This window comes from Furipterus horrens, unplaced genomic scaffold, assembly GCF_987537825.1.
Source record: "Furipterus horrens unplaced genomic scaffold, mFurHor1.1.pri manual_scaffold_10, whole genome shotgun sequence".
NCBI lineage: Eukaryota > Metazoa > Chordata > Mammalia > Chiroptera > Furipteridae > Furipterus > Furipterus horrens.
The window spans coordinates 1,627,893-1,645,694 of record NW_028327180.1 but is presented as its reverse complement, the minus strand read 5'-3'; the positions used below and the strand labels follow the sequence as shown (position 1 = coordinate 1,645,694).

General features: G+C 58.4%; 1 protein-coding gene and 1 long non-coding RNA gene across 2 annotated transcripts in view; one reads left to right on the top strand and one right to left on the bottom strand.

Annotated features, from left to right (window-relative positions):
• Positions 1-17,802, bottom strand: part of LOC149999162 (uncharacterized) — a 92,903-nt gene that overhangs the window by 39,167 nt on the left and 35,934 nt on the right. Inside the window, exon 3 of the long non-coding RNA XR_016513310.1 lies at positions 13,382-13,541. This is a non-coding gene — a long non-coding RNA (uncharacterized LOC149999162). The remainder of the gene's footprint in view (positions 1-13,381; positions 13,542-17,802) is intronic.
• The window catches only part of PDE5A (phosphodiesterase 5A), an 81,869-nt gene that overhangs the window by 45,973 nt on the left and 18,094 nt on the right, over positions 1-17,802 (top strand). The window contains exons 8-12 of the mRNA XM_090288242.1: positions 51-159; positions 1,076-1,163; positions 5,380-5,555; positions 7,403-7,462; positions 17,591-17,737. Coding sequence (XP_090144368.1) covers positions 51-159; positions 1,076-1,163; positions 5,380-5,555; positions 7,403-7,462; positions 17,591-17,737 — 580 coding nt within the window. The remainder of the gene's footprint in view (positions 1-50; positions 160-1,075; positions 1,164-5,379; positions 5,556-7,402; positions 7,463-17,590; positions 17,738-17,802) is intronic.

Sequence of the window (17,802 nt, the reverse complement as noted above, 5' to 3'; positions counted from 1 at the left end):
CGCTGGACGCTGCTCGGCCCAGAGAGGACTCTCCTGCGTTCTGTCCACAGGGAACGGGCTGCAAACAGGGTCAACTACATGTACGCGCAGTATGTCAAGGACACCATGGAGGCGCTCAATGTCGCAGACGTCAGTCAGGACAGCAGGTTTCCCTGGACAGTAAGTAACCCCGCACTGGGCTCGGGACTCGGAGCCGGTTTTCCCGTCGGGGCCGGGCGGGCGGCGGCCCTTCAGCCGGACGGCTGGCGGGCGAAGGGGACTGGAGTAGCTCTGAGCGACTGGCGGGCGCTGGCCGGCCATGCCCGAGTACTTTACTGTGTCCTTCCATCAGTGTTTTAAATATGGACCAATGACTCTTTGCACACGAACGCTGAGAAAATAGACCACCTACGTAATGTCAGTCAGGTTCCCGAGATAGGAATGCAAGAGCTCTTGAGTTTATACTCAGAAATTAACTTCCACGTGGCTTAAAATCATGCTGCTGGGGATCTAGCCCATGGAGCAGCTCCGTGGAAGTGAAGTCTGTTTTCCTTGACGGCACAGCTGCAAAGACCGGTCTCTCGGCCACGGAAAGCGTTGAACTCCGAAGCTTTATTTCAGGAGAGCGCTGCACGCCGAGACAGCCATCCTGCTGGGGTGCTTTCACGTCTCGGGGACCTCTTAGGAATCAGTGGTATGAGCATTAGAAGTAGTGGCGGTCGCCCCCCCCAGAGGGGCCAGTGGGTACCCCGCGGTGTCCGGGGGTGACATTCTGGATTCTGCCCCTCTTGTTACGTGGCCTGAGACCCCTCCCACACAGGCTGAGTGCATCCCAGTACTGTCAGCTGCTGGGACCACTTGAAAGGAAAAGAAAGAAATACAGGGTACTTATTATTTTTAATAATATAAAGACGATTGCTTTATATGGCCTTTATGTGAACATGATTGTAATTTGTACATTTTCTGCACTCTGCCGCCCCAGCTCACACACGGTGACTACAGTAGTGGTTTTGGGTTCCGACAGTTTGCATAGTAGTATCTGATGGGCAAACCAGTATTTTCTTAATTTTGTGCTGTTTTTTTTGTTTTTGTTTAGAATGAAAACACAGCAAACGTAAACCAGCAGGGCATTAGAAGTTTGCTTTGTACGCCTATAAAAAACGGGAAGAAGAACAAAGTGATAGGTAAGCCTTTTTACTAACTTCCCTGCTGCCCTTGCCGAAGAAAAAATGTATTCCCAGAAACTTCTCTTTCAAGTGCAAATTTAAAGACTAAAACGTGTACAAGATAAAAATTGAAGTGATAAAAGAATTTTGAAATAACCACAGACACTTGTTAAATATCGTCCTAACTGTGATCTATCTTTTAAATATTATAGTTCTATTTTAATGGAATTTTTGTCTCAGAACGACGTGTTGGAAGCTGGTAGCAGGTTGATACTGTGTATCCGTTTAGAGTCTCACGTCTTGGTTTCTGATTCTGGAATATGTGGTTTAGGTTGCAGGCTGTACTCACTCATTCATCGAACATACTGAGCAAACTCTCTCCCGTGCAGGCACTTGGGGTAGCTCAGTGCCCCGGGCAGAGGGCCGTGCCCACCGGGAGCGCGGGCCCGTGTATGAGCCGGCAGAGGAACGTTTACGGCGGGAGGGGAAGGGGGCATCCTCCGGGAAATGATCCCTGTCTCCTCTGACTGACACGTTGGTTCTTGGCATTGCGGGTTACAGTCATAGTGAGACAGAAAACACAGGGTCACTGTGAAAACAGTCAGAGCTGTTATCTTTCTCCCAAGACCTCGGCAATCACAGAACGAGGAGGACCTTCTAAAGGCTAAACTTGTCACGGAAACCCCTAACGGCGTGTGGCTTAGATATAAAGACTTGCCTTGAAAAGTCTGAATTGTTTCCAGGTTTCAAGACTTGACTGTCGTTTTCTTAAAGGAGGGTGTCAGCCAGAAAGGGGAGAGGGGAGGGCCCATCGTGAGAACGGGGAGAACAGGATGTGGGAGGTGCCTGTCCAGGTTCTGTCCAGAAGTCATGGCCTTTTCCCTCGCGTGGGCACGCGTAGACTTGTGTTGGCGTGCACAGGGCGTGGCCATCGCTTCGGTGGCCGTGGCTGCTGAGGTGGCGGCCACTCCTTCGGCCCAGCCCCGGACCCGTGGCTGGCGGGCCTGCTGAGACGGCTCCCCGGGCCGTCATGGCGCGTCCCGCTCAGCCCTGACTCCCCTTGTCCTGTGTCCCTTTCCCAGGCAGGGTAGCTCTAGGAGGAGGATGCTTCTCCTGTCGTCTCAAACGCAGCGACTGCTGTGACAGTGGCTTCTTACTGTGCGTCTGTGACCTGGACTTGAGCCGCGGGCGGCAGCCGCCGGGCCGGTGCTGCTGTCCGGGGACAGGTCTGTTTCTCACTGGACGTGAATACTTCCCTGGTTTGGCGAGTCGGTCTTGTGAGCTTGGTTGCTGTGGCCTACCCAGACGGGCAGGTCTGTCCTCTGCGTGGCCATCTGGTGTCTAAGCCAACACAGCGGGGGGTCAGGTCCCGGCCCTGCAGAGCCAGCCTGGTGACTCCCCGCTTAGCTGTTTGGTCACATGCGTTCTTCGTAGTCTCTGGGACAAGTGTGGCCTAGTGACTCTGCACAGGCGCTCTCTCTTCAAGAAGGCCACACGTCAGATCTCTAACGCCAGCCATAAAACCGATGAGGGAGTCCGACGACATGACACCGTGTCAACGTGGTTCTAAGACGTCTTCCCCAGGAAGGTCAAGGTGAAAGCTGCATCACACGTATGCTGCTTTTGGACGTTAAGAGTAAAGACTCACTATGGCTCCTTTGGCCTCTGAAAATGTGACATTCCGAAAGGGTACATTATTCACGGTAAGTTTTCCTAAGAATAAGGAGGAGGACCTCGTGGCCACCTGCCGTGCCAAGTCCTGTCTTCCGTTTTGCTCAGCGGCACCTCTTCGGAACACACCTGGGAAGGGGCGTGGCTGGAGAAAGTCACACGTGATCTTCTGCCATGTCATGCAAGGTTGGGGGGGGATCCCAGGCGGGGCAGGACTCACAGCCTCTGCTGTCCTGGAGAGATGGAAAGATTTGGGGCACACGGCTCCCCTCGGTGCAGGTGAACTAAACAGCCTTTCCGACCTGTGCAGGATTCACAGCCTGAGGTCCTCTCCCTGTTTCAGACATGGGAGCAAAACGTTGGGAAAAATGCCCGAAAAACCCATCAGACTTCTTGCGGCAGACGTTTTCCATCCCTCGGCCAGAGCGCACAGCCCGCAGGCAGCAAACGCTGCTTTTTGCAGAGAAAACGTCCCTGGAAATAAACAGGAAGAAAAAAATGATCCCCCCGGTGGGGTTTTGGGTGGGGGCTCGAGTTGAGTCCAAGTGCGAGAAGGAAATTTCCATGGTCCCTGCAGCTGCGTAAGTGTGGCGAGACGGAGGGCCTGAACCCTGAAGGAGCCCCGGTCCCCAGACGCAGCCTGGAAAATGTCACCGTCAGAGACCATTTGTCTTCCCCGTCACAGACCAGACCCTGCTGTGCGGAAATTCTCGCGGAGCTCCCCCGCCGAGCTCCGGGCAGGCGCGCAGATGGGCCCACGTGTTCTCTGTCTGCTTCCTCCCCCTCGTGTTTCCATCGCTGACAGTCAGATGCAATTACAGCCGCGGGCCGGCACGGGGCCTGCTGGGCCGTCAGTGGTGACCCCCGGGGCGTCTCCCGATGCTCCGGCGGGGCCCAGGCTCTCCGCCCCCTGCTTCCGACACTGTTAGGGAACCAGTTCTCGCCCTCAGCACTCATTTATTTTAATAATGATTCCTCCTATTTATTCAGCCAAATAATGCCTTTTCCCCTATCATATCTACCAGCAATTCTTATACCGATCATCCATACCGTTTTCAGGTCATATTTTGAAGGAGTTAGTCCCATTCCTGTTCAAAAAAAGCTTTTTAGGATGTCTCCACTGTAAATAACTTCTGCTTCCATGTCTCCGTAGTGAAAAGTGTAATAAACAGTACAGGGCCGCCCCACCCACTGCTTGACGGTAGGAGAGAGGCCCGCGTCTTCCTGAGCCTGGGCCCGGAAGGGGTCTCTCTCCTGCTCCCTCATCCTGACGCTGCAGTTTGAGGTCACAGCACAGCTAAACACTCCCCAGTGACGGAGCTGAAATGCGACTTCTGCTGCGTGGTGTGCTTCATACTGAATGTCACCACCGGGCTGGGTCACTGCCTGCTTGGTGGCTCACCCAGCAGGGGCTGGGGCTGCCATGGAGCTTGGGTGCACGGTCCCCGGAGAGCTGCTGTGACGGCCATGGACGTGGTGCTGTGACGGGTACTCGGTGGGTTCTAATGACAGGAAGGAGCACGGGTGCTGTCCCACCTGTCCTAGGGCGCAGGCTCGTGGACCCCCGCAGGCCGGGCCGCAGAGGCGGAAGAGCGGGGAGCGGCGCCCTGCGGCAAGAAGGGACCTTCGGGGCCAGGCTGCACTGGGTGTGACATCTAAGAGCCCTGCTCCAGGGCCTGCGGCTAATGACTTAAAAGAGGCCGGTTTCCTCGCCTGTCAGAGGCGTCGGTCACGCCTGCGTCCCTGTGGGTCCTGAGATCCCGGCAGCCTAAAGCCTCTCGCGCAGCCTGCCCCACGGTGTGCCGGCGGCGGCGGGAGTCTGTTATTACAGGAAGGAGAGGTCAGGGCTTTCACAGCACCGTGTGACCCAGAGGCAGGAAGTCGCCCAGTCCTCGCAGACGGGCCACGCAGCCCGGGGTCCGCAGAGTCATCACAGCGTTGGTGCTATCTTCCGTCTGCGCTGGCGACGTGTTGGAGAGAGGCCAGAACACAGGAGGTCGTGGTTTTCCTCAGAGGCGCGCTCCGCTTTCCTTTCCACGTAGGGCATCCTTTCTCACGCGCAGTATTAGTCCTCTGCAAACATGGCTCCCCTCGGCGCGGAGCCCCCGTTTGAAAGCTGAGGCCCCGTGGTGAATCGCCTGTTTTCTGCCGCCTGCGCCGTACGTGACCGTGTTTGTCCCTCCTGGCTTCTCCGTGAGGGAAGGCAGCCCACGCGACCCAGCGTTCTGATGGGCGGCCTGCACAAAAATCCATTTAGTCTCCAAAGGGCACACTGTCTTTGGGGACTCGAGTGGCCTACCATTCGCCCCCCGTCTGGAAGAAAAGAGCCCTCCAGGGGGACGTGGGCACGGCCTCCGTTTAGGACCCTGTGGAATGAGTTCTCGAGCAGATGAGTTCCGATTACTGTCCCAGCTCGTCCTGTGTCTGGGCGGCTAGTTCGCTTGTTTCGAGAGGCCGGGCGTCCCTTTGAGGACAGTGCCGGGCAGCCTTGGGGGCGGGCGGGGGAGGCGGTACACCTCTGGCCGCCGCTGTGACCGGTGCTCTGTGTCCTGGGTCGTTGTAGGGGTTTGCCAACTCGTCAACAAAATGGAGGAGAACACAGGCAAGGTCAAGCCTTTCAACCGGAACGACGAGCAGTTCCTGGAGGCGTTCGTGATCTTCTGCGGCCTGGGCATCCAGAACACGCAGATGTATGAAGCCGTGGAGCGAGCCATGGCCAAGCAGATGGTCACGCTGGAGGTGAGCCCGGCCGAGGGGGCATCTCAGTGTCCACGGCAGACGCGCAGGTCTGTTCTGTCACTCACCCTCCAGGACCAGGGACCCAAAGGACCAAGTCCTTCTGTCCTCATTCAAACAGCCACGGAAACACAGACCCAGAACACTTGTCAGAGGTCATAGGACCAAACCGCCACTCAGGCACACGGTTTGTCCCTTTTCCGGCGGGAAGCGATCCTTGACCCGAGTTGCCCATCCACACAGACAGCACTGCCCCCCGGGCCCCCCGTCACCCTGCCAACAGCTGTCGTCACAAAGACAGGAACCCTGCGTGCTCTTAGAGAATTGGAAGTAAGGAAAAGAAAGAAACAGCAACACAAGTCAGGCACAGCTCAAACTTCTAGTCACTTCATAATCTCTCACTTTACAGGCCTATGGGCCGACTCCTGACGGGTCTGAGTCCGTCCCGGGCAGAGGCTGGGGTCTGCATATCCCAGAGCACCCCCCCGATCCGACCTGCAGGGCCTCAGAGAGCCGCCAGCTGCGGGCAGCACCCCCCCTCCCCACACACACAGGACCAGCCTGCCCGGGGGGGGGGGGGGGGCAGCCCCTTCCAGAGGCACCAGTTCAGGGAACAGTCTTCAAAAAGTGGGACCGTTTCTCCCACATTCACACGTTGGTGTGAAATACAGTTGCCTGTTTGCCTGCTGCCCTCCAGTTGAGATGAGCCGGACCCAGCGTGTGGGATGTAGCGTGTCCCTGAGTCCCTAGTAGGTGAATGCCCCGCCTAAAGAGCTAGAAAGCATGCGTTGTAGCTGAGATTTGCCAGTAACCGAGGTGGGTCACCACTTCCTCAGGTGACCTTATAGCACGAACAGTTTCACTCTAGGGTTGTACAAGATCGTAACCAGGGGCCGCCTCAGTTCCAAGTGTGCACACGCTTAAATGACATACACACACTCATACACGTGTGCACAGAGTTTCAAAAGTCTGAAACGGTCACCTTTCTAACAACGATTCTAAAAGTTTGGCGGATTTTTTTTGTAAATCTGTGTTGTCTCTGTCAAAAATGAACTTTCAAAAATATGTTTTAAAAGTGTGGTGGACATTTTAAATCCAACCACTGCACTGGTTCGAAAGGAACATCTGAAATGGGGTCCCAGCGCCCCGAGGTGGGCACTTTTGAGGACGAGACTCCGCGTCCCTCTTGTCCAGTCGTGAGGGACAGCAGCCCGGCTCCCTGACCCTCTGGGGGGGGCGGCCAGCGCTCTGGGGCAGGCGGGCGGGGCTGCGTGTGACCCCCACACCCACCTCCATGGCGCGGGGCTGTCCTGGGCTGGCGGGGGCGGCTCCGGGGCCAGTGCCACTCTGCTCAGCGCTGCGCCCCGAGAGCGCAGAGGGGTCCCTGAACCCGGGACCTCAGAGCCCAGCCAGGCCGCGCTTCCTCTGGGCTCTGCAGCCGTGGCGGGCCTGCGCTCTCCCTGTAGCAGCACTGAAATGCCCGTTTAGGCCGACGGGGTTTTCCTGAGTCCGTTCACAAGGAAAAAGAACTCACGTCCGTGTTTTTAAGAGAAAAAAAAGAAAGAAACAGAATGTTTTGCCAAGTTTGAGCCAACAGTCTGGCTCGTGATGTGCTTGACATCAGACGAAAAAGGAGCCGTTTTCTCCGAACGTGGGGACTTGAACTTTGTTTTCGGAAGTAGACGCCTGGATGGAAATCCAGGGTTTTCTCTCTGTGGAGGGAGGAGAGCAGAAAACAAAGCGAGGCCCGCCCGCCCGAGGGGTGTGGTCCTCATTCCGAGATGTGTGAGCGGAGACCCCGGCCCACGTTGGCCAGCCCCCCTGGTAACTGTGCCCCATTTCTCCCGCAGGTCCTGTCCTACCACGCGTCGGCGGCCGAGGAGGAGACCCGAGAGCTGCAGGCCCTGGCGGTAATGCCCCGCGCCCCCGACACAGGCCTTCCCCGGGGCCCCCACTCCCCGGCACTGGTCCCTGCGGCGTCTGTCACACGGGGCCGATATTGAGACGGACGCTCCTAAAAGCATTGAATCAGCGCCCATTTCCTGCGGGGCTGCAGTCACTGACGATGCAAAGACAATTACTTACACGGCCTGTCATACATTACATGACGCTGGGCTTTTTCCGCATAATCGCTCTGATCTTTACATCTATCTCAGGCCAAAATTAAATTCAGCTTTCCGTCTCTGCAGCACCGGGGCCAGGCGGTTGTCTGGGTAGGGTCACGACCAACGTTTTATAGTTTCTTCTAACAACCTGCTCCGTCTTACTGAGACCGGAGAGTGGTTTTAATGTCTGACCACATGGCCGACGGACTGTTATTTGAAACTGGGTTCCAGTCAGGCCACTTCCTGACCTCTTGTTCCGTTCTCGTGTGTGGGCCGGGCGGAGAGCGCTCTGAAGTGGGAGCGGGACGTCACCGTCCTGGCTTTTGGCAGAGACGACAGCCCTGGGACATGGTGGGAATCTGAGGCCCTGACACCTGCCCAGCGCGGTGGGCCTTCCGGGTTGAGTCTGAGACAGCGGCACGCGTGGTCCCGGCGCGTGGGGGGGTGGCACGAGAGGCCTGTATGGAATGAGAAGGGCGGGGCCCAACCACGAGGATTGTTTGTCATTGTCAAGAGCATCGTGGCCTGTGACACATGAGCCCTGTGAGCCGTCCCCAAGTTTCCTCGTGTGAGCTGTGAGCCGTGGGGGCCACGTGGTGCTACCGAAGCCCATGACTGCTCCAGGGCCCCCGGCAGGAAGTGGGAGCCAGGACACGCACACATACATGCACGGTGCCCCCCCCCCAAGCCTGCGCGCATCACCCCTGCGCCGCCTGTTAGGGGCAGAGGAGAGGGAAGATGAGTCAGGTGGGACCGACAGTCCCCTCAGTAACCAAAGTGGGGACGTTGAGGAGCAGGACCGGCCGACCTGACGTAGAACCCAGTGGGTGCGGGGCGCTGCCAGGCCCCCCCGGTGGGCGTCGGCAGTCAGGGAAGGCCGGCTGGAGGCGGCGGCCGGGGACAGTCCTGGGACTTGGGGTCGGGGCTCCCGCGGTCCTGAAGCCGCAGCGGTGGGGCCGGGGGGAGCACGTGGAGAGGGGTGGGGAGATGGAGCGAGGCGCGTACGGACGGATGGACGGGGGAGGACGAGGACGAGCTGAGAGGGACAGGGCAGAGCAGCGGGGGCCCGCGGGCCCACGGAAGGCCGCAGTGGGGCCGGTTCTGAGCAGGCGGGCCGCGGGGCGGGAGGAGGGGCGGCCGGCGTGGGGGCGGAGAAGGGGCCACGGGCGGAGATGGGCGCTGGGTGAGGAAGCAGCTCCGCCCGGGGCGCAGGGCGCGGGGAACCGGAGGGAGCGGGGACGGACGGTGTGTTACAGATGGGCTCTGTGTGCGGGCGGGGCGGCCCTGGACGGCGTGGCTGACGCGGGGGCAGTGTGTCCCGTCCGCTGCGGCCTGGCCCGTGCCCGTGCCCGTGGGCGGCTCGCTCACCAGCGGGACCGCAGACTTGCTCTCGGGCGCAGCGGGAGGGAGCAGCGCTGCAGGGCGGGGAAGACCTGGGCCTGGGCGCGGCCCCAGCGGCAGGGCGGCCACCCCTCGGCCAGGTTCCCCATGCGTGTGTTCACGAGGGTGTCTGACCCACAGCAACGCCGTGCGTGGGCGTCCCCAGCACCCTGAAACGCCAGTCGCCCTTGACAGCGTTCCGTTGTCCCCGCAGGGCCTCCCGCCTGGAGAGAGCAGGGGCTGGACAGGCAGCAGGGGTGGGGGACCGACTCTCAGTTCCCACGGGTAGCAAGCTGCGCCCCTGGCCAAAGAGAGTTTGAGGAACTTGAGGTGGTTTTGCCAAAAAGGCTCCTTTGAGGTTGGCCTCGTTCAGGACTGACTGCAGTGATTTTGTTCTGGACGGTGTTTGAAGAAGCGAGCGAGTTTTTCCGTGATTTCCCGAGGTTTATAGGGTTAAAGCATCTTCCCCGTCAGCCTCCACGGCCCGTTTGTCTAACCCTCCCGGAGCGCTCGGGCTTAGAACTGAATGCACACTGTGAGCCGGAAACGACCACGTGGAAAATACATTTTTAAGGGCTGTGGGCACTGTGGGATCATTACGTTCTAAAATGAGGTCAAGTTTACAGTCTGCCCTGCGTTGTTTTAGATAAATGAAAACTAGCCTACGGAGCATTTCCTAATGATGATGCTAAAAACATCGCTAGGCCACGAAACCTTGCTTGTCACTTTGAACACAGCATAGTCTTTCAGAAAACTCTGAAAATTATTTCCCAACCACGTGTATAATTTTAGCGAGGGAAAAACACTTCGGAACAACTGAAAATTGCTGTTTGCAGTATTGTTCAAAACCATCTGCTGTTCCGTTGGGAGAATAGATTCCTTGCAGCTGCGTTGAGAGATGTAGGGCTGTCAGCCTGTAGGTCAAGTCATTCATTTAAAGGGGTCGGAACCCAGCACCCAGCCGTGGTCCTCGTGTTCCACGCACCCAGCAAAGGTCCCTGCCTGGCCCCAGCCACACAGACCCCAGCGCCCCCAGCCAGGACCAGGTCGCTGTCTTGGTCACATGTCTGACTGTTGATCCCAATTTAAAACCTAAAATAAGTGGAAAAGCCGTCAGATGTTTTCTTCACTTTTATTTTTAAAAATCGGTTCTTAAGAGAATGGAAGCACGTCCTTAAGAATACGAAATGTTTATGCCTGTGCCCAGGAGGTTTCTCTAGTTACACAGAAGTAACGTTGTTGACAGGAAACTCAGAATCCTTTCTTTTTTCTCTTGTTTCCTTGAGCGTATTGAGCTTCCTACTTTAAATCTAATCTCCTCATGGCTTAAGAGGTGGTGAAGCACAAAGAGGGTTTTAAGCTAAGCATTTTGCCGTGTCTGTTTTAAAATCCTTCGTCACAAGCCATTGCGATGAAAACAAAAGGACCCCAGCTGACCTGGTCAGCGCAGTTAGGAAGTTATCAGAATGGGAGAAATGCTTGTTCATTGGAGGCAGCTGGCTATTTCACTGGCTGGCTCTTTGCCTCGTCTGCCTTCCTCTCTCTGGAAGGGCGGGGAGTGAGTACGTGCTGGAGTTTAGTTCTGTCGTGCACTCAGGGCCGACCCAGTTCAGTTCCCCCAGCTTCTGCCTTGACATCCTTCACTTTGGGCGAAGTGTCTGGAAGCCCATGGAGACGCTGCTGTGAAAGGTCTTCGTGTCAGAAGAGGGAGGGAGGGAGAAGCTGACCACTCAGGCAGGTGCCCTAGGACATCCCGGCCTTCCCGTCCCAGGCATGGGTGTGACCGCTGCAGGGGACAGCAGTGGGGGACAGAGCCAGGTGCCACCCCAGGCCTCTGACTCCCGAGTCATTGTTAGCGTGGGACCCCGTGCCCCCTCTCGAGATGATCACATTCCCTTACTTTTAGGGAAAATCTATATGACAACCAGATTACTCATGGAAAATGCTGAGCAAATAAGGACAAAGAGGAATTGATGCTCTGGTCTTCATAACCAGAGTCACTGGGCTGAAGACACCCTTCTTCTGAGATAGCACCAGAGACCCTCCCTGGGACAGGCGGGGTCCTCCAGACGTCCTGCAGACCGCCACCGACGCATTCGGTGTCACAGGTGCCCGGTGCATGACCTTGGCTGCGTCCGGTTCTCCCTGACGAGGCTTGACGGATTCTATTTGGTTCTTCCTGGTCTCGCGCGACAAGCCGACCTTGTCTTTCTTGCTGTGATCTCAGCAGTGGGTAATTCCCAGTGGCATTCTCCACCCCACCACATGGAGGCACCCCTGGAGCATCTGTGCTCCCCAGATGTCACCGGCTCTGTGTGTCCTCCTCCCTGCCGTAGCCATGAGTTTGCCCTCAGGTTTTACTCATAAGCAGACCCGTATTTTATCCCAACTTTGACATGAGCATGTGCCTCCTTTCTATGGGTTGGAAAGCTGTACCCTCGCTACCCAACTTTCTGTAGCCTACGCCGCCTCCTTACTGAGATTTAAAGGGATCCGCTAACATGATGTTAGAAAGAAGGAAAAGTCATAACGCATGTTGCCATAGTTACTGGAGGAAACACACTAACCCTGTGCTCCGAGCTGTGTTCACTCCGCTCTGTACGAGGCTGGTTCCACGTGGAGGGGACTGTCAGCTCCTTCTGTGTGAGCACATTTCTCCCACCCATATAGGGACTTGCTTCTCTTACAGAAAGATAAATGCCAACAGCCTTGTAGGCCAGTTGCGTGCACCTTTTACTTTATTTTCTCTAATCCTCACTCGAGGATATTTTACTGACTTTTTTAGAGGGGGGGGAGCAGTGGGGGAGAGAGAGGGAGACATCAACCTGAGAGAGAAACATCGGTCAGCTGCCTCCCGTATGCTCCCCGACTGGGGACCGAACCCACAACCTTTTGGGGTACAGGACAACGCTCCCACCAACCAAGCCACCTAGCCAGGGCTACATTTTTGTCTTTAAAAATACACGTCCTGTGCATGTAAAAAGTGGGGAAGCAAGACATTAGCCTTCTGTAAAATGGAATGTGATGGACGGCAAGTGGCTTTCTTCAAAGACCTGGAAGCACACTGCCGTCCTGTCCTGTCCTGTCCTGTCCCTCAGAGAGTGCCCGGCGGGGGATGGGGGGGTATGGGGATCAGGAGAGGAGAGGGGAGACACCGGACGGCGGGTCTCTCTCTGTAACGACCAACAAACTCACCATTCATTCATACATTCATTTCATCCCTGAAAACAATTCCCGTAAAGAACGGGTCACGGAGGGAACTCTCTTCCCCTTAACCCTCCCACTGAGCAAGCAGCCAGGGTTCCCGTCCCGAGAGGCCTTCACGCAACACAGAAGCGCGGAGAGTCTGACCTCCTGTGGAAGCCCAGGCTCAGCCTGAGCTAATGCGCAGCCGCCCGAACGGGGAGCCTCTCCTGCGTGGCCGGCTCCGCGGAGCTGTTCCCGAAAGTTTCACTTTAGCTCCCGGGCAGAGCGCGTGCCATGGCAGTGGGACCTTTTCGTAGGAAGAGGCTACAATCAAGCCCCTTGTCTCTGGGCAAACGGAACCAGTAGGGCGAGGGATCAGCCGCGCGTTGTGGGGGCGGAGGGCCGAGACCCAGGGGAACTGGTGCTCTGCAGTCCGCCCGAGTCTGAAGGCCAAGAACAGGGCAGCTGAGCTGATGGTTCGAATCCCGTCCAAGGGCCCGAGATGAGGTGACATGCCCCAGCGCAAGCAGGCAGGTGGTAGCAAAGGGGTGACCCCTCCCTTCCCTTGCCTGCCGTGCCTTTCCAGCCCCCAGCGGACGGGGCGGTGCCCACCCGGACGGGTGAGAATAAGCTACACCCCTGAGGCCGCGGGCCCCAGTGTCACCCAGAAACACCCTGCCCGACACCCCCCAAATAAGACTTCGTCTGGGCACCCCGTGGCCAGCCAAGTGGACACATTCAATCAACCATCACGCGTGACTTAAAAGCACTAAGGTGCCCGAGAGTTCTCTGTCGCGGTTTCGTGAGGGGCCCCTGGGCAGAGGGCGGGCGGGCTGGGCCGCGGCGCTTAGGCTGTGCATTTCAGTGACGTACGCGCCTGCCGGCGTCACGGTCGCGACCACAATAATAAGAGGATAACAGCACCATTTGGCGACTGCTTAAGGAGGACCCGGCTGACATGTTCCGTTGAGTTAGCGAGTGAATGTCCGCCAGAAGCATCTGAAAACCCAGACCTTTGGAAAGCCTCTCGTCGAGCCTGAACTAACGCCGCTCACGCTCCTTCCGGCCATGCGACGAGTTTGCATTTTTTCCTCTAAAATGATTATGAAGGTAGAAATGATATAATACTGATTAAATGGATAAACGCCGCCTGCTTACCGGCGACAGAGCCAGACCCGTCACAGGCGCGCAGCTGGGCGTCCGTTGTCCGCAGAGAGCGATGTTCGAGGGCGTGGGTCTAGGGAGAGCGACACCCAGGTTCAAAGTCCAGCTCTGCGGTCTCCGGCGAGTGCGACTTCTCGTGCCTCAGTTTCTCCATCTGTGGGAAGAGGAGAAGGAATGAACTTGCCTCACGGAGCTGGGAGCCCTGGGTTCCGGTCGTGACCTCACGAGGGTTAGTTCTTGGTGGCGGAGACAGCGGGAGGGAAACCAAGTCCCCGCACCTGCCGGGCAGCCGCACTGGGGTCTCTGGTTCCCGGCCGCAGCCCCAGTCTCCTGGCCCGGCCGTCCGGCGGCGCCCCCCTGTAAGGGGCCGGAGGACAGGCAGGAGGGAGCCGTGGGGGCGGGAGCCCGGCGTGCAGGGAGGACGGCGTAAGCCTTCTGTCTGGAGAGCTGGCTGCCTCCCCGAGGGGAGCATCGAGAATCAGCCGTGTGAAGTGACGGCCTCCACAGCTGCCGGGAAGGGAGGGCTCGGCGCGTGGACTCGGGCATGGAAAGCACCCCGTGCCCATGACTGCTAGGTGTGCCTGTCCCAGAAGGTCCCCAGGGTGGCGGCATTTGGGTCCCAACCGGGAAAGCCAGGAGAGACCCTGGAGTCCCATGGACACAGGGGTAACCGGGCCATAAACTCGGGACATTAAGCCTGAGAGACTGTCTAATCCACGCTCCTCGTTTTGCAGGCGAGGAAATGGGCCGAGAGGCGCCCTGTTGCTCAAGTGACCGAGTCAGTGGGACGTGGGGACTAGACCCTGACGGCAGACGTCTCGCTAAGGCCAGAGGGGCGAGTGAGGGCGCTGACCCGGGCTCTGCCGGAGTAGCCCCTGCCGGGCCGCCGCCGCGCAGAACCGCCGGGCACGGAGGTGTTTTGCAGCTCTGAGCACGCCTTCCTCCCACGCACCCGGCCCTCTCGGTCAGCGGGCTTCACCTGCGGAGGGGCTCGTTCTTCTGTTTCTGTGCTTTTAGTTTCCGCGGGAATGGTGGGGAGGGGCCGAGCCACCAGGGAAAGGAGCCACAGGCAGGTGACTTCAATGGAGGGCTTCCCCCACAGCCGCAGGGGCAGCAAACCCCTCCGTCAGTTTGAGAACTTGGGAGAGAAAGGAGGTCACAGCAGCCCCTCGCTATCTCACGGCTCACTTATCACGGCCTCACTGTCGCGGGACTTTAAAAAATATTATATTTAATTACTTATCGCGGATTTTCGCTGTATCGCGGATGTTGCAGTACTGTATATGTATGTCGTTAAAGTGACGTAGGGTTAAGAGTGTAGAATACATGTGAGGTTCCTACTTCGCGGGGGGTCTGGCATGTACTCCCCGCAGTAAGTGAGGGGATGCTGCAGACTAACTGAGCTCGCTCCAGGCCGAGTCTTTAGCCCGGGAGCTCTGTGCGCTCCTCGAGTTCCCTGTTTGGTTAATTGGACACAGCTTGGGGCTCCCAGCTCTAGAAAGGCCCACGTTAACACCTAGAAGGGCCCACTGACCACGTCCGCCCCGAGCACTGACATGTCCCCGCAGCGCCTTCCGAGGGCGCGGTCACAGCGGCACGGCCCCGGGAGCCTGGTGCTGGGTTCTCACTCGGAAGACGGGCCCACCTCTCGCCCCCGAGTGCTTCCCAGAACCTTTAAAGGACGCTATTTGTTTGCCTGCAACACCACGGTGCAGCGCGTTACATTTCCCCGGAAGAAGAACAGAGCCGGGAATCTCACGCCGCAAATCTTAACCAAGCACCGTGTCACGGGAGGAAGCTGTGGCAACCCAGAACTGGGTACGCAGACCGACCCCAGACGCACCGTGCGCCCTGCTGTCAGCAAGGTGTAGGCGCTTCAGTTTATACGACGGAACTGGAGACCCCTCCGAGCCCGTTCCGGGCAGAGAGCTGGGTCCCTGGGATGGTCAGAGCTTTACGTGACGTGTGGCTTTCTCACGGCCTCTGAGTCGCGGGTCTCAGGCACGCCGAGCCTCTGCGTCCCTAGCCACAGGGCTCCAAATGGGCACCTTTGCGGTCCCCACGAGGTCAGCTCAGGGCCGCGGGCGCGGCGCGGCCTGGCCGGCAGGGGAGGCGCTCGCCCGCTGTCGGGGGACTGGGGGAAGGGGCGCCCCCGCAGATAGGCAGCAGCTGTGCTGGCTCTGTGTCCTGCGGCGTCTGCAGCGTCCTTTGTGGGGGGAGAAAGGAAGACGACTTCCTGCTGTAGGGATGATGATGCCCTCAGGAAAGAACATGAGCTCCCTGCTGGGGCGGCCGCCCCTCCTCACTTCCGCTGACCCTCCGCTCTGAGGGGGAAGCTGGTGTAAACAGGGGGGCCCTTTATCCAAACATCCAAGTCCTCCCCACGGCGGCCCACGCATTAGCCTGAGGGACGGGCCTAATAGGAAGCACATGTTCTCGTGAAGTCGGGGCCTGGGACAGGAGCCTGAGTGGGGGGCGAACGTGGGTCACGTTCACTCAAAGTTCAAACACAGCGGGTGTTCACGAGTCAGGGGTGCAGGTCCCGGCGAGCAGGAGGAGGGGCCGGCGCCCTTGCTGGCAGGGAAAGCTCTAGATCACGTCCTAAGATTCCGTCATTTGACCTTCCTACTCCCCAGATGACGGCGGGAAAGCGGAGCGATGATGCCCCAGATGTTCCCAGGAAGCCCAAGGCTTTGGAGGGTGGTCGCAGAAAAGCCTCCCGGGGAGGAGGCCTGGTTCAGACGGTGGATTTTCCTCCCTCTGCGCCGGGCAGAAGCCCCTTCTCACCACGTGACTCTCGGCCCCATCTGGCTGAAGTGATGGTGGGGTGGGTGGTCCCGGGATGGGGACATGGGGGTCCCTGCAAGCGCAGAGCCCCAGCCCTGTGGGAAACCCAGTGAGGTCCCTGACAGCTGCGCTCGTCTGCCTCGCGGGAGCCAGGGCTCGGCACGGCCCGATGTTTTCAGGAGAAACGAGAAATCCACTATTTGTGCTTAAACTCTCCCAATTCTTAAACAATATAACAAACGTGGTGATTTTTTAAAAGATTTTATTTATTTATTTTTAGAGAGAGGGGAAGGGCGGTTGCTTCTCGTGCTCCCCCAACTGGGGAGCTGGCCCGCAACCCAGGCCTGTGCCCTGACTGGGAATCGAACCGGCAACCCTCTGGTTCACAGGCCAGAGCTCAGTCCCCTGACCACACCAGCCAGGGCAGAAGTGGTGACTTTTAACACCAGTCGGTACCAAACAACAGATCGGAAGGCGTGTGCCAGGTCTGCTAGTCCCAGCCCGGGCTGAGGGCCTTACCCAGAACTGATGGCTCAAGTGAAGGGATTGTGATTCTTTCCTTTCATTCATTTCATAAGTGTCCATGTTAACACATGTTAAAACTGCATGCCTCAGGAGTCACAGCAGGTGCGGAGATGTGTCCAACAGCAGCCCGCCTGTGGCTCCCATGTGGTTAGGGGGCAGACGGGGAGGTGCCTGACTGTGAACTCAAGCACTGGAAGGGGTCTGCCCCACTGCGCTCCCATCCACAGGGCTCGGGCCCTTCTGGGGGCGGCGGCCGTGCCTTCCAGGGCTCGCCCATGAGAGGCCAGGTGCTCAGCGGGAGGAGCAGGAGGCACAAAGAAACATAGACGGGGAAGAGCAAGGTGTGCCTGATGGGACTCGCGGTCCTAATGGCAGTTCAGTGATGACCAAATCAACACCAGGGATGGTCATCAACCCTCCGCGCCCATGAAACCAAAGCGGCTTCTCAGGACCCAGCCCAGAGCCTGTGAGGCGGGGTCGCCCCAGGGGAGGGCTGGGAGCGCCTGGAGGGCGCGGTGCCTCTGCTCATCTCCCCAGGGTGGGGAAACCACCCCCTGTGCTCAGGTCTGGGCACCTGCGACCTGGTCGAGAAGTAAACGTAAATGCCTGCGAGCATCGTCCTTGTCCTGCCCCCCACGTGACCCGGAGCCCCAGCCCCGGACCGTCCTGGGTGACGGCTCAGGAACTGCCTGTTTGCGAACAAGAGTGGGAGCTGTTGTCCGGCCGCGGTTCTGGGCTCAGCCCCGGGGCGGCCACCTTCTGCCCGGCTGCCTCCTGGGGGGAGGGTCCCCGAGTGCGGCCCCGCGCACTGCTTCCCAGACCATGCCGGCGTCGCGGGGACCCTGCAGCGCCATCGGCAGCAGCTCCCCGTCCTCTCCTCCTCTCTCCCAGGCTGCTGTGGTGCCCTCTGCCCAGACCCTGAAAATCACCGACTTCGGCTTCAGTGACTTCGAGCTGTCGGACCTGGAAACGGCTCTGTGCACCATCCGCATGTTCACCGACCTCAACCTGGTGCAGAGCTTCCAGATGAAGCACGAGGTGGGGAGGCGGCCGTGTCCTTCCAGCGCGCGCATGTGTGTGCCACGTGCGCATGTGTGGACACG